Source organism: Mastigoproctus giganteus, chromosome 7, assembly GCF_048544385.1.
Source record: "Mastigoproctus giganteus isolate SK-2022 chromosome 7, ASM4854438v1, whole genome shotgun sequence".
NCBI classification, from domain to species: domain Eukaryota; kingdom Metazoa; phylum Arthropoda; class Arachnida; order Uropygi; family Thelyphonidae; genus Mastigoproctus; species Mastigoproctus giganteus.
The window spans coordinates 189485954-189503318 of record NC_143581.1 but is presented as its reverse complement, the minus strand read 5'-3'; the positions used below and the strand labels follow the sequence as shown (position 1 = coordinate 189503318).

The window sequence follows — 17365 nt, the reverse complement described above, 5'->3', positions numbered from 1 at the left end:
GAATTGTTGAGATTCTGGCAAAATACTGACTGCACCAAGGCCCTCTTGCAAAAGCATGAGCCAGTTTTTGCTTTTGCTTGCAGGAGATATATTTGAAGGCAAATAAAAACCCATCTTTTCATAATATTACGATCATATGTAAGGACAGAACTGGGGATGGACCTGTCCAGGGAGGAGTTGCTATCCTTGTGGGCAACCAGACCCCATTCCAACCTCTGCTGCTTTCCACTAATTTAAAAGCGGCAGCAATTCACCGTACAATTAGGTTTTTATTAACAGTCTGCTTGATTTACTTGCCACCTGGCACTGACATCTCCGAGAGAGATCTTGATGATCTCATAGTACAGTTGCCTTGGTGCCTCCGTAGCCAGGTGGGAAGGAGCAGCAGTGCGTAGCACACGCTTCTTGATTAGACTGGGGTTCGAGCCCGTCACCACCAAATACGGAAGATGCGGAAAGGTCAGGGAATGACCACCGCATTTCCCAGAGCAATATGGCCTTAGTTGCTAATGCTCCTAAAAACCAAACAAAACAAACAAAACAGTTGCCTTGCCGTGTCTTACTTCTTGGTGATTTCAATGGACATAACATCCTGTGGGGTAGTGTTGACATTAATGGAAGGGGACATGTCATAGAACATATGCTCACTGACAGTAACATCTCTTCTAAATGTGGAAACTTTAAACCTTCCACATGCCTACCAGTATGTTTTCTGTCATTGATCTTTTATCTTCTCTACTTCTCTCCTCCCTTCACTTACCTGGGTGGTAGAGGAAAACACATATGGAAGTGATCACTTCTCCATGATAACTTGCTTACATAGTGGGAGACCTTGTCTTCCTTTTAGGTTACTGTGATGGTAGATTGATCAGACTGACTGGAATGACTTTCAGCAGCTGGCAAATTTTGACATCACTACAATCAGTCAGTCGGGGGCCTATCAATGATGCAGTTATGTATATCACAGAAAGTATCATCCATACAGCTGCTGAATGGTGATGATGGCTGATACTTTCAGCCATCACCATTCCAAAAGCATCTACATGGGCGCCTCCGTAGCCAGGTGGGAAGGAGCAGCAGTGCGTAGCACACGCTTCTTGATTAGACCGGGGTTCGAGCCCGTCACCACCAAATCCGGAGGATGCGGAAAGGTCAGGGAATGACCACCGCATATCCCGGAGCAATATGGCCTTAGTTGCTAATGCTCCTAAAAACCAAATAACAATAACAATAGCATCTACACGGTTTCCACTATTTCCCAAACTATGGTGGAATTCAGAATGCACAGCAGCAAAAATGGTGTAAAACAATGCCCGGAGGATATTCAGATGATATCCCACCATAGCTAATCTTATAGCTTTTAAAAGCACATGCACCAATACATGTTTTATCCGACATCAGAGTTAAAGGGAATCTTGGATTCATTTTATATCTTCTATTACTCAGGAAACTAGCTCTAAGGTAGTCTGGGACAAAATCTGGAAAATGAAGGCAAAATACACAGCACAAAGAAGATTCTATATAATAGAATCTTCCTTGAAGAGCAGTTTCTGGACACCTGATGCAAGGCAACTATTCTTGCTTTTGCTAAGCCAGGAAAGGATCCTAAATTTCCAAAAAAATTATTGACCAGTTGCTCTGACTAGTGTTTTGTGCAAGAATGGTGAATGCTCGTCTTTTATGGTACTTGGAATCAAATGACCTCTCCCACATTCATTGTGACTTACAGAGGAACGGGTCCACTTTGGACCACTTAGACTGGAAACATCTATTTGAGATGCTTTCCTAAAAAGAGAACACCTGTTGTCCATCTTCTTTGACATGGAGAAAGCAATTGACACAACTTGGAGATTTGGTATTTTAAGAAACCTTTATAAACTCTATCTAGGGGGTCACCTTCCCATTTTAATTAAAAAATTTTTTTCATCTGTTCCAAATTAGCATAAGATCAACCTTCTGTCAAGAGAAAGGAGTACCACAAGCATCTGTTTTAAGTGTTATGCTTTTTGCCATTAAAGTGAACTCCATTACCTAACAACTTCCTACAACCATATAAACAATGCACTCTGTTTATAACTTCAGTGTATTTTCCCAGTCATGCAACACGAGGGTTATTGAAAGACAACTTCCACAAGCCATCGATTTGCCTCAACTCCTGGGCATTGGCTAATGGTTTCAGTTTCTCACCAGAGAAGACTGTTTGAATCCATTTTTGTTGCAAGCATAACCTTCACCCCAAATCTGAATTAAGGCTTAGACAAAGCACCATTCAAGTAGTAGCAGAGACAAAATTTTTTGGGATTCATATTTGATAAAAAGTTGACATTCCTCCATCATATGGCACCTCCGTAGCCAGGTGGGAAGGAGCAGCAGTGCGCAGCACACGCTTCTTGATTAGACCGGGGTTCGAGCCCATCACCACCAAATATGGAGGATGCGGAAAGGTCAGGGAATGACCACCGCATATCCCGGAGCAATATGGCTTTAGTTGCTAATGCCCCTAAAAACCAAATAACAATAAATAACAAACCTCCATCATATTTGTCAACTACGCACCAAGTGCACGAGAGTGCTGAACATTCTTCGTGCTCTTTCTTCTACTTCTTGAGGTGCAGACTGGTGCACTTTACTCTGTTTGTATCATGGACTTGTACTATCAAAATTAGATTATGGGTCTGCCAGAAACAGTGTCTTTCAGTGGCTTCATCCTATTCACCATCAGGCTATTTGTATTGCTACTGCTGTCAGAACATCTGTCCAAAGTCTATATGTCAAAGCTAATGAACCATCATTGTCTCTGCAGTATGCTGTCAAGCTGAAGTCCCTGCCATTCCATCCCACGTGGACACCCATTTTTGAGCCATGCTGGGACAATCTGTACAACACCTATCAGAATGCCAATCGTCCATTGGGCATTTGTATCCAAAATCTGTTCAGAAATTTGGACATCATGGTAAACAATGTTGTCCCATCACCTAGGCAGTCCCTTCCACTCTGGCAATTCTAGTGTGCTACTTCTCTCTCAACAATTAGGGTGGAAGGATAGTACTCCATTTGCTGTCCACCTGCAGCTCTTCTGAGCATTCTGACTTCTTGCCTGTCTTCGCAGATGGTTTGAAGTCAGAGGTATCTGTTGGATCTGCTGATGTATTCCCAGGTGCTACAATATGCGAGCAGATCCCTGGCAAATGCAGCATATTCAGCATGCATGCCATGCAATTGAATTAGTCTTGGATCACATACAAACACACCACCACCAAAAATGCATTATATATATATATATATATACCGATTTCTCAGTTCATTGCAGGCTTTTTCATCAATGAGGTTCAGTCTTCCTTTAGTCCTGTCCCAGGTGCAGTAGAGGCTACATTTCCTTCTGAATTGGAATTTGATATTCACTTATGCTGGATCCCCAGTCACGTTGGGATCTTTGGAAGTGATTTTGCAAACTCCGCAGTCAAATCAATGACTAACTCTCATCTGTTAATTTCCTATACATACTACTGGCAATTCATATGAAAGAAACTGGTTTCCCAATGGCAACACCTTGGCATGGGTAGCCTGAAAATAAGTTATATGAGATTAAGCCTGTAATCGAACATTGACTGTAAAGAGGAAATTGTTCTCGGCTCCACATAGGGCACAGTCACCTAACTCGTGCTTTTCTCCTGAGGGGTGATGACTCATGTGCAAGCATTGTGACACCATTTTAACTGTGAAACATGTTATTGAGTATCCTAGATTTTAAAATGCATGCCATTTATATTTTAGCACTTTTCACCATCTGACTGAACCTTATACACTCAGTTAGATTTTAACTGACAAAGACAATGTCTGCAACTTTTAACTTAGAAATTGCAAACTCTTGTACATGAATATAAATGTTTTTAGTACGCATCATGTATATTTCATTTTTTTTTTACCTGATTTTATTTTTATCTAAATTTACTTGTCTTATAGTCATTTGTACATATTGATAATAGCATTGTATTTTTAAGTAACTTGCATTTTAATATATTTAAATATTGGATGGACTTGGCACATCATGGCCTTAGTTGCTCATGCACCATAAAATCCAAAATCAACCAATCAGTCAATCAAGCATGCTTGATTGATGTTAATTTTTTTTAAACTTGTTTTTGAATACAATAGATTCTCAAAAATATCACAAGGCAGTATTTTAAATCCTACCTGCCATTGTGCTGGGTTAGTCAAACTTGAAATATAATCATATTTGGTTGATTTTTAACATTATAATAAGTAAATAAAGTTAATTTTCATGAAATCTGTTTTATATATTTAATTATGTATGCGAGAGAGCTCACCATTTACCTTGTGCACACTGTTATTAAATGAACAAATATTCCAAATTATTATTTTTAATCCCGTCTTTCATCATTTATGGTGATTCTTTGTATCTGTGCAGCTGCTTTTACTTTCTAGTCTTAATATTTTTAGTATCCATAGCAATTTGCTATCTCAGTTCCACCTTATATATAGTTTAAGGTAGCCTATTTAAAAAAGAAAATTATTGGTTTCAACATATTTCATATACATTTCCTCTTCATCCTTTTATTATTATTATTATTATTATTTTTTTTTAATGAAAACCCCAAACGCGAGAGGTATTAAAACCTGTAGTACTTAGTACCATGCATGGGTTGTAGATTGAGAAGATGAAAGAAGATATTTGTTGACATTAGACTTGAACTTCTGTAGACTGTTCACGAAATACATATGAAGGAAGGTTGTTCCAGAAAAACTGCAGTTGAATGAATAAATGAGGAAGAAAAAAAAGTTGGTTCTGTGAGTTTGAAGTTGGACAGTAAATGGATGTTGGCTGGTAGTGGCACTTGTTTTGAAAGATGGAGTGGGAATTATAGAAGCCAATTCAGAAGAACAGTGCCCATGGAAGTATCTGTAGAAAAGGCATGCAGCAGAAACAGTACATCTGTGAGAAAGAGTGTGGAGAGACTCTCTTTCTCTCTCTCTCTCATGATAAGGACAACAGGCATGATTGAAAGGAGCCTTTTGCTTTTTAACAGAATGGTATTTTCATATATTCTTATGATTTCATTGGTAATTAATAGGCTTCTAAATGAAATTTAAGGTAATTTAAAGAAAAATGTGCATCAAACAGCCTTTTGCCATCAGCTATAGCTGTTTGTTAGTGGCTTATTACAAGTCTTCAGAGACACAGTAATCTCTCATCTAATCACAAGTTAAGCAGAAATTCCTTTTGAGGAAAAGGTGGGTAACCAAGATATATTAAGAGCTGTTGCTCTTCTAAATGAACATAATCAACTTATGAAAAAAGAAAAAAAAAGCTAAGTGAAAAATTGGTAGGGAGGACTAGGAGTATCAATTTAGACAGCTCTGTTCTTAGTATTTTAAGCTGTTATTGAACTTATAATGATCATTACAAAATGCTATTTTTTTTTGTTTTTTGTGTCAGGTCTTGCAATGGCACACCTAACAAATCATAATATTAATACTAGTAATTGGTGGCTTAAGTGGAACATGAAAAAAAGTTTTACATTTTTTTTTTTTTTTTTTTTTTTTTAGATTAAAAATGTATGTTCTGTTACAGCATATTGTAGAGCTAGTTTTCATCATTATTATTATATTTTTGACAATCCATCCATAATTATTTTTGCCACTATATTAACAGTATAAATATATTATATAAATAAATATGAAACATTCATTTTAATTGCCAGCGTTCCCCCAATTTTTTTTTTTTATCTGAACAAAATAAGGATTTTTTTTTTTTTTTTTTTTTTCACATAGAATTTTGAATTAAGTGGGGAAAAAAAACAAACATTGTTAACACTGAGTTATTCGGGCATATTGTACAAATGCTGCTAAGTGCAGCAGTTATATTTCAGCTGCCCTTTTTTAAAAATTTCATTAATTTCTCATTAATTATTGAACTTTTTGGGACTATGAAATAACAGTTCCCTTCTTAAAGTTAACCCCTTTTATTTGAGTGACCTCTTGCTCAATCAGATGAAAAATATGGACATAGCATTTCCTACAAGAAGAATATGTTTTTTATGTATATGCAATTATGTATATGCAATTGACTGATTTCCTTGTGTTATTAAGTCCAGTTCAATAAGAATTGAACTGGCTTAATTAAGAATTTTTATCTGCATTTGTTTATTAACATTATTTTTAACCTACTCAATTAATGTTTTCAGATCTAAAGAGCTTATTAAGCATGCTATCCTGGACAATGACTTTATGAAGAACTTAGAAACAGTACAAATAAAAGAAATCACGGATTGTATGTGTCCGGTTGAATATGCAAGGGATAGCCTTATTATCAAAGAAGGAGATTATGGGTCAGTTGTATATGTCATGGAAGGTAAGATGTATGTGCATTTTGGTGACTGATTTCCTTGTGTTTTTTAATGTATCCAAGTTGTATAAAGCCGTGATAAATGTTTTGCAAATAAACGTATGTATGTTTGACTGCATCATAATTTATAACCTTACTTGTAGCAGCTTGTGTTTCACATTACAAAAAAAGTTGGGATTCATTAGATATTTTTAATGAAAAATGAGTCCTTAGGTCACTAATTTTGAGCCATTAACCCAGCTATACTGAATTGACTTATAACTGAGAAGTCAGAAGAAACTTATTAACATTACTTGTGAATTTTTGTTGATTGTAGTATTTCATTATTTGAAGAAAGGTTATTCCAAAAAATAGATGTAGAAGAATAATCACCTCCTTATCCTTGCTAGCAAAATTCCTGTATATCATTGATGAGACCCCCATGAGCTGCTCTGGCAGCCTGTCTGCACTGCTCAGAAAACTCCATATCTGACTGCACAATTACCCCCAGATCTTTTTAAATCTCCCCTTTCCTGAGTTTAGTATCACACAGTTAGTACGCTACTCTGGGGTCACTGCTACCCATATGCAGTACTTTGTATTTGTCAATGTTAAACTTCAGTTGCCACCTCTCAGCCTCTTCTAGAGGCTGAGAGGTTGCAGTAGCGTACCGTCCTCACTGTCATTAACAACCCTGCCAACTTTCGTATCATCTGCAGACTTGGATGTTAAGCCTGATATACCCTCATCACTATCATTAATAAATACAGAAAACAACAATGGACCCAACACAGAACCCCGGGGGACTCCACTAATAACATTAGTCTGCAAAGAGCAGTGTCCTTTGATTACCACTCTGTCTTCTCCCACTCAACCATCCTTTTATCCATAGCAGCAATTTGCCCTTAATGCCATACTGCTCCAATTTGTACAGTAGTCTTCCACAGTATCAAAAGTTCTCCAAAAATCCAAGTATATGATATCAAAATTATTTTTTGCATCCAGTTACTTTGTGACCACATCATAGTATTCAATCAAATTGGTCAGACAAGACTTCTCCCTAACAAACTCATGCTGTGCCTGAACTATAACTGCAGTCTTGTCTAGATAATCCATCCTGCAGTGCTTCTTTAACCAGTGCCTCCATTAATTCTCCTGAACAAAGTTAAACCAACAGGTCTATAATTACTTGTGTCATCCTTTGATCCTCCTTTTTGAATTGGGATGACATTTGCACATCTCCAGTCCACGGGGACTTCACCTGAGTTCAAGGAAGCTCTCATAATTATGGCTAAGGGTTTGCTTACTTCCTTTGCTGCCTCCTTTATCTTTGTGACCTGCTGATAAAATTACAGTCACATGTATGGAAGTTTCTCAGGAAGAAGCAAATTTGGATCAAAAGATGAAGTTAAAATTATGAGAATTATTTTTTGACTATAAAGATATAATCATTATGCATGTGAGAATGCATAATGATTTTCAAGGAGAAGCATTTGTTTTCAAGGAAAAATTAGTAATTACTACATTGTAGTAAACATGCACATCATGCACTAGTAATACAAATTACTTTTTGAATGCCTTTCCAGAAAATTTGTAACTATCGGTGCAATGTACTTCATGTTTCATTTGACCTTATGCCCTATGAGTTTTATTTTTTCCCCAAGCTAAAGAACTTATTAAAGGGACAATGCTTTTTTTATGAAGCAAAAGTTTTAGTAGTTAAAACAATCACAATAAAGGAACTTTGAAAAAAGGACTTTAAAGAAGTGCTTTTGCATTTCATATAACTAATTGATGGAAGATGTGTGTAAACAGCAAAGAATATTATTTTGAAAAATGCAATGTCCAATTATATATAAATATTATGTTTTTTTAAATAAAAATTCCGTCCTGGAATGTTTTGATTTTCCCTTGTCCGTGGGGGTGGGGTACAGAAATGTATAATATGTGTTTTATGCAAGTTGATAACCATTTGTGAAAGTAACTGTCATGTTTCAAAGATTTTAATATAAAAAATTTGAAAGATATTTATCCATAAATTAATGAGTATAGGACTGCTTCTTAAAGACTTGACTGGGGCATATAATTAGGAAAGGATTTCATCCTGAGAGATTATCAGTACAATTGTGGAGAGAAAAAACTTAGAGATAGAAAGATATGACTGAGAATGGCCATCTGATCTGGTCCTGCCTTTGTCATAGGCACAAATTATAGAATGATGGGAAAGCCATTCTAGTCTATTTTGTTTGATGATGCAATGGGATAAGCAAATATTTCTTAAGTTATTAATGAATTACTTACCCCAAATTTAAATTTCATTTAAATTTTTAAAGAAAATTATCTTTCTTATAAAGAAGACAAAAGCATTACAAAATATAAAACATTACTTTTATTTTATTTTGAACTTGATCCATGTCCATTAATATAAATAAATACATTTAAATAAATTAATTTGAATAAAATATCATGACATCCCTAATATTATGATCTGGTTATCATTAGCATTTTTTAAAATTTCATTGAATTATTAAAATATTATTTCTGATATTCCAGATATAGATGGTTTCAAGTTTATAGAAATATTTTATTAATATTCTTAATATTCTAATGAAATTAGGAGCTTATTTCAGTTTTCATTATTTTTCTGCTTTTCAGTGACTGACCTTCAGTTGTGATCTTTGCACCTCATTCAGTTTTTATTTTATGTTTTTATCTCCTTTTATCTCTTTGTCATAGGTTGTGAAAAATGGATTAAAATAGTGTGCTAGTTAATGTATGTATTGGTAGCAGGCACCAGTAGGCTGCTGCCAATCACATGGGCTATCATTAGTGCAGCTTCAGACAAATATTTTTGCCAGCTAAGCAACAAATATTGCAGAGAATCAGGATTATAGTTGTCTGCTGCTGCTGCCAATGAATATTTGTCTTCTTTTTTACTACTCATTTTATATTTGTATCAATGCTCATTGTGGATAATGTAAATCTTGCTCTTTCTTTCCTTTCGTATATTTATTCTTTCATTTCATATATTTATTTTCTCATCTTATCCTATGATCCCTTAAAATGGTTGGATTATCTTTGTCAAGTTCTTACAGGTGATTATTTGATAACAAAATATTTCACATAATAGATGCTTAATATTTGATATAGCAGAGCATTAATGTGCAATTTAGTTTCTTTGTTTTATTAAAAATTAACTTGTCATAATTTTTCATTGTTAGAAAATATATGACTGGTATAAACTATGTTAACTTGCAGTTTTATATATATGTATATATATATATTTTTTTTTTTTTTTGTTATTATTATTATTTATTGATTATTATTTTTTTTTTTACAATAGAAAATTTCATGGTAATTGTTTACTTTAGTAACAATAACAGTGAATAATATGTTCTGATTTGCTTTGATAGGAATGCAAGTTTGTCACTGAAATTTATTGCTAAAAATATCATTAGAAAATTTCAGTGCATGGATGTATACACACACACACCCTGGCTCCTGGGTTATTAATCATAACTCCTGGCCTTCTGGTTGTGAAGGGCTTGTTGTTGTTGTTGTTGTTGTTTCGTTTTTAGGAGCATTGGTATCTAAGGCCATATTGCTCCGGAGATATGCGGTGGTCATTCCCTGACCTTTCCGCACCCTCCGTATTCGGTGGTCACGGGCTCGAACCCTGGTCTAATCAAGAAGCGTGTGCTACGCACTGCTGCTCCTGCCCACCTGGCTACGGAGGCGCCTGAAGGGCTTGCACAACAATATTTAATTTAGCTCATTTCACGAGAGAGAGAGAGAGAGAGAGAGAGAGAGAGAGAGAGAGAGAGAGAGAGAGAGAGAGAGAGAGAGAGAGAGAGAGAGAGAGATTAGAATAAGAAGATAGAAAAATGGGGAAATAGTCTATATATATATTAGTTCCATTATGTAATATTAAGCATGTATAACTTTACATATAAAGCCAGATTTGTGTACTTGATACTAAAGATAAATTATTTGGGCCAAAGTTGAAACATGCAAAATTCCGTATATTAATTATTTCCAGTTATGTGGATAGTATTTTCTGTTATATGCAGTGACAAAATTCTAGACTTAAGAGACAGTGTAGGTAGCTGTATCATATATACATCCTCTACAAATGCCTTTATGTTATAGCACTGTATTCAGAATATGCAACTATCTCATCTGTAGCAACAATAGAATTGTGTATTCAAATAGTTCACAGTGAAATTTTTTATCCTACTTGTTAATTGTTCTTTCCCATTGACTAGTAGTAACTAACATTTCATCCTAACTTCACTTTTAACCGTAAGATGCACATACAGCTCCACAAATCATGGAGGGTGATAATCCTCAATGATTTGTGTGTCCACATTCATTATAATTTTAGCATCAACTGGCATTCATTGTAATTTTAGCATCAATTGGCATTAATGGAAATTAGTTATAAATTTCTGTTTATCACAATATTCATTAAAGGTTCATTAATGATCATCTACTTGCAAGGTTGCAGCCAGATATTTTCATGGGTTCTTGCTTTGTGCTGGTTTGTGACCATTAAGTTTGAAGCCATTGTATATATGTAATTTTTTTTTTTTTTTTTCCGGCTCTAACAAGTGAAAAGGTTTGGAATGCAAAACTTCTGAGTAGTCAGTACAGTACTATATAATTGAACAAAACTAAAAAGTAAAATAAAATATACTTTTAGAATATAAATACAAAGAAAATAAGCTTAAAAATACATTGCATTAATTGCACATCAAAATGAAATGCATTAATTTTCTCATTGCTTCCTGTGACATACATTTAATGGGAATACACAGGCTCTGCAAATTTAAATTTGTAGAAATACTTTCTAAAAGGTTACCTTCCCTAAGTTTGATATACTGATTTCAAGACTGACATCTATTTTTTTTTTGTATGTGCAAGGATTTTTTACAAATTGGGAAAAAAGAAAAAATGATTGTCTTTTATTTTGTAAATTTAATTTAATTTATCCAGATAACAATTTGTGTACTTTTTTTTTTTATAATGTAATGGACAAATCTCAATTAACTTTAAGAAAAAAATGATACAAAAGTAAATATTTAATCATATTTGTGAGATTATTAATTTATTTTTTTGGAATAAATTCTGTATTCTGGTCTCAAATGAACATTTTTGTGGTTTTTCTTTTATGCATGACACCAGATGTCTCCCTTTCAAAAACTAGAGGAAGTCAGTATAATGGGAGAATGCTATAACAATCTACCATTATTATCATTCTGCGATTTGTGTGGGTTATGTTCCAGGAAACCACTGCACAGTGCAAATCCACAATATGAAATGTAGTTTCTATGAAATAATGGGATTCTGTGCTTGTACATAAAAAATTTATTACATTAAAAAAAAAGGGGGGGCTTCATTTTAAAAAAAATATTTAACATTTTACCATTGTTTTCATTTACAAAAATATACAAACAAGTCCAAAAAATTATGCTTAGTAATACATGTATATTTTTCATCTAAATCCATTGCTTTTTCAATGCTGTCTTGCTGTGATAAACTTGCAACAGTAACCAGTGCTTTTTGGAAAAAGTTAAAGTTGTTTGCTTAGCAGCATGCTGTTTTTCTCTGTATAATTCTTCATAAGGAGTTAAAGCTAATGATAAATTTCTGTGAAATTTTAAACCTCTATCCAAATTAGGATCCATGTCCAAAATTTCCTGGCTAAGCTAATTTGAAAGTTAGCATTAGTTGAGGCATATGATGCAAGAAAGCAAGCTTATGCAGTCAAAAAAAAAAAAAAAAAAAAAAATTTCACCCATCCATTCACTCCAAATGCCTATTTAGCTCAGCCTTAAATTTATTTAAGCTATCAACTTCCACAACAAGAGATGGAAGTCTGTTCCAGCAATAAACTACCCACTGGCTAAAGGCAAAAAGTTTTAAAAACTCAGCTAGTCTTTTGTGTGTTGCTATCTGTGCATTTTTATTTGTTTTGTCATTTTTGTTATCTTATTCATATTATGATAAAATATCATCCACTAATAATTGTTCCCTATGAGCTTCAAGGATTTCAATAATATCTGCTGGTTTCAGTCTTCAAATCCCTTTCCACTAATAATTTTTTCAATGCTCACAGTCAACTACCTTTTGTATTTCGAACGTGGCTTCTATAACATAGCTTTCTGGCCACAACTTTTGCCAGGTTGAAGTCCATTCCAGGAAAACTTAATATTTTTTAAGAACATCAAGAACGTTATAATTCTGCCAGAAATCACAGGTCGAAGAACTGTTTGTTCCATCTGTAGTTTCCACCAATTGTGAAAAAGATCTTTTTAGGTAAAAGAGTTTAAAGGTGGCTATATAATACTTTGATCCATCATCTGAATTAATGAAGTTGTATTTGCTGGAAGAAAGGTAACGTTTGCATTTGGATGCAGATCAGATAAATGTGCAAGATGACTGGGTGCATTGTGAAGAGTAAGCAAGCTTTTGAATGCTATGTTTCTTTTCAGACAAATTTTTTTCTTCTTTGACACAGAAGCAAATTAAAAACCAATCTGCAAAGATTTTACTGTCATCCAGGCTTTCTTGCTCGATTTCCAATGAACTGATAGAGTTTTTCCATATTCCTTTAAAAGAGCGAGATTTTTCTGACAATATATATTAGAAGTGGTTTGTACTTAAAGTCCTCCTCTGCATTGCCACATAACAAACGTGTTAACCTGTCTTTTAAAAATTTTAATACTGGGGAGGTCCTCTCTTCTTTTGAAATGAATGTTCAGCTTGGCATGTGCTTCCAAAATAAGTCTCATCAGCATTAAAAACTTGACTTGCTAGATAGCCTTCAGTTGCAATAATATCCTTTAAGATTTTTGGTTATAAGGAAACAGTTTCTGTATCAGCACTGGCTGCTTCATCCATTAATTTTAGATTGTGTAGATTTTTACACTTCAAAATCTAAAATTTTCAAGCCAACCCCTACTGGCCTGACAGACATCTGCATTGGCTTGCAGGTAATTAAAATTTTGCAGAGCTTTGGCAAGAATAACATCAGAACTAAGAGGTATTTTATTTTGATTATGATCCTCTGTTCAGAAAGCAAGTAATTCTTCAGTTTTCTTTATTATAGGATTTCTCACTTTTGTAGTGTATTTTTGCAGCCTGTGATGAGGAGCAGGTAACTGAATTTTTAATTTTCTCAGAATTTTGTATAATTTGTCAAATTCTAGATTCATTTATGCTGTTCTTTTTTGACCAACACCACAATCTTTATGCCATTTCCTAATTCCTTAACGATTTTTAATGTTCTTCTAAATTAAAAAAGTTTTTTGTTGTTTCTTTCTTCATTTTAGGCCCGGTAAAAAATATACATATATAGTTAAACACATCCTTTATGTACATAAGAAATAGAGAAGGAGGCAAAGAACATTTTATGTTATTTGAAAAGAAAACTTTTTTTTTTTTTTTTTGATAATCAAATCATGCAGCAGCAGAACTGTTATTGTGCATTCCAAAATTCTAGTAGTAAATATCTGATTGCACAATAGCAAAACTGCACTATAGAACCCATGCAAATCTAGGGGTGACTGTATGACATCCCATCATCCCTGGTATATTCCTGGTAGATTTGAGAATTTTTGGAAGAAGAGAGTGTGAAGTGCAAAAAATGTCTTGTTCCCTAAGAAGTTGTGAACTATGCACTTTTGATGGCAACACCAACAATGCTTCACCTTCAACTGAAGTCATTATTCCTTCAAATTGCTTATCTGAAGTTAATTGTTTTATCTGTGTGCCAATGAAAATGCTTTCTTTTGAGTTTTGCAAATGATAAACTTGGAAATAAATTGCAATAAACTTAAAGTAATTATCATCCTTGTCTAAAGCCATTACAGATCATTTCATTAACTCAATTTGACATAAAGTGGAGATAATGGAACTTATCTCCACTTCAAACAAACAAACCTGAATAAGACTATTCAAGTCTGCACAACAGTTTTGAAGAGTGGATAAGTCTTGTTATATTTGAGAGCATTGCAAAGTATGTAAGCTGAGTGGTACTACTCAAGTTAGTATTATTTGTGGTGCAAGGAAGCCACAGCTGAAAAAAAAAAAAAGAAAATTATCTGTTTCCCTCCTCACATAGGTAACTGACCAGTTGACCTTTGAATCTCTTCAAACTGCCAGCCTCAGCTACCTACAGAAGCAACTTATTCCAGTAATAAATGAGTCACTGTAATAAACATCCTTCAATCTAGTCTAAACCTCTTCCCCTGTAATTTGAATTTATGGCCCCTAGTTTTGTAATTCTTTATAACAGTGAAAATTCCACCTTCATTTATTTTACTAATCCTTTTCAGAGTGTTATAAACCTCAGTCAGGTCCCTCTAAATTTTCATTGCCAAACTCTTTAGCAAAGTACAAGGACACAATCAAAATTTGTCCTCATCCTCTCTGTGAATGAGAGTTGTGCCACTTGTCTCTCCCCCCCCTTATTTGTGTTCAACAAGCTTGTCTGAAGAACCTAAACCTATGAGTTTTCAAAAAGAGGCATTGTAGTTGCTGCCACAGCTAGAGAAGGACTTTCTAATAGCCAGCTAACTGCCAAGAATTTGTTGAAGACAGGGCTCTAAAGGCAAACCTGTCCACCAAAGTTCAAGGTGAGCTGGTAACTGATGAAGGAACAAGAAACGAGACCATGCAACCTCTGGTGGAGGAAATATTTAAGCGGGGTTGAAGGAATCCTTTGCTCTTGTGCAGAAATTGTACAATATAGTCCTGGCAGATGTTTCTAAGATGCTTGCTAGTATTTTGTAGTATTAAACATGCTAGTATTTGCTAGTATTAAACACAATATATATGTTTGAAAGGGGCTGTCGCTGCCTACAGGGTTCCTAGAATTGGTGATCAACCTCCACACTAGAAGTAGCATTAGCATTAGTTGAGGCAATATGATGATGCCTCAGCAAAAAAAAAAAAAAAAAAAAAACCCTCCCATTTCACCCATCCATTCACTCCAAATGCCTGTCTAGCTCAGCCTTAAATTTATTTATTTTTATTATTATTAGCCATATGGTGCAAGCCTGAGGCTTGTGCTTCACCAGCCAAAAAAAAAAATTCTGTGTTACCCTGAGAGAGAGAGAGAAGTAGAAGGGAATCGCCAAGTAAGAGAATGATGATGATATCCAGCTCAGGACGGACCCCGGGTGTGCCAAGCCCATACTCACCAGATGTGATCCCCTGGGGTTTATTTAAGCTATCAACTTCACAACAAGAGATGGAAGTCTGTTCCAGTAATCAACTACTTTCTGGCTAAATGCAAATTTCTACACATCTATTCTACAACTGTCTTTCCTCAATTTGAATCTATGCCCCCTCAGGTTCGTAATCTGTGTAAGAGGAAGAATTCCTTCAGCATTGAGCTTGCTCAACCCGTTCAAGGCCTTGTACACTTCAATCAGATCACTTCGCAGGTGCCTACTCTCCAGGCACTGCAATTTGCAGAACTTAAGTCTTTCTTGGTAAGAGCACCCCTTTGTTCCCTTCTTTGTACTTGTTCTAGCAACTCTACATCTTTCCTGAAATGAGGCCTCCAGACCTGTACACAGTACTCAAGGTGGCATAACCATTGCCTTGTACAACGGGATAATCACCTTGTCTCTGCTACCAGAATTCCTATATATCATAGACAAGACTCCATGACTTTCTTTGGCAGCTTGTCTGCACTGCTCAGCAAACTTCATATCTGACTTCACAATTACCCCCAGGCCTTTTTCATTCTCCACTTCCCTGAGTGTAGTGTCACATAGTTGGTACATTTCTCTTTGGTTACTGCTACTCATATGCAGTACTTTGTATTTGTCAATGTTAAACTTCAGTTGTCACTTCTCAGCCCATTTGTCCAACGTATCTAGCTCCTGTTGCAATAGCATACTATTGCAACAGGAGCATACTATTGCTGCACAACTGTCTTTACTGTTGTTAACAACCCTGCCAACCTTTGTATCATCTGCAAACTTGGACATTAAGCCTGATATACCTTTATCGATATCATTGATAAATACACAAAACAACAATGGACCCAACACCGAATCCAGGGGAACTCCACTAATAACATTTGTCCACGAAGAGCAGTGTCCATTGATTACTACTCTGTCATTTCCCACTCAACTATCCCTTTATCCATTGTAGCAATTTGCCCTTAATGCCATACCACTCCAGTTTGTACAGTAGTCTTCCATGTGCAGCAGTATCAAAAGCTTTCCTGAAATCCAAGTATATGATATCAAAATTATTTTTTTAAATCTGGTTCCTTTGTGACCACATCATAGTATCCAATCAGAGTGCTCAGATGAAATGTGGTGTGAAACTGGGGTGGCTTCACAGTCCTACACTTCTTAACTAACTGAGGAGTTGTCTCTAAGTGTCCCCAAGAATATGGGTATTTTTTTTTTTTGGATAACAGCTTTAGGTAATTTTTTTAAATTTTTTCAGCCTGGACTGTACTTGTTAACAGGAGAGATTGCTTCTACAGGGATGGGATACACTTAAATAGAAAGGGTGCAAGAATATTTGCTGATGCTATCGAGGCAGTGTTAGGTGGGTCGGAAAACTGCTAGTTTGGGGGGATACAAAGACTAATAGTTTAACAGTAACCGCAGGCAGAGGTGAAGGTGATTCTTGCACAACTTCTATTAGAATAAGAAGCGACCTGGAGCGAGGGGTGTTGGGGGTTTCAGGGACGGAGGGCAGTCATCATGGAATAGTTGGGTATATGGGATGTGTTAGGGTAACAAGGAATAGGCATAGGAGCATGTATGCTTGCATGTATACCAATGCTAGAAGTATAGTAAATAAATTTGATGAATTTGAAGTGTTGATCAAGACATCAAAGGCGGATATTGTTGGGATAGCAGAGACGTGGTGTCACAAAGATATAAGGAATGCAGAACTGGAATTTGGGGAGTACAATGTGTACAGAAAGGATAGACAGGACAGAAAGGGAGGGGGTGTTATGCTGTTAATTAAGAAAAACATAAA

At 35.3% G+C, this 17365-nt stretch overlaps 1 protein-coding gene across 4 annotated transcripts in view; it reads left to right on the top strand.

Moving 5' to 3' along the window:
- for (cGMP-dependent protein kinase for) overlaps nt 1-17365 on the top strand; it is a 353560-nt gene that overhangs the window by 168573 nt on the left and 167622 nt on the right. For all 4 annotated transcript variants that reach the window (XM_090378024.1, XM_090378025.1, XM_090378023.1 and 1 more), the window contains exon 2: nt 6207-6373. In XM_090378024.1, the coding sequence (XP_090234150.1) occupies nt 6207-6373 (167 nt within the window). The remainder of the gene's footprint in view (nt 1-6206; nt 6374-17365) is intronic.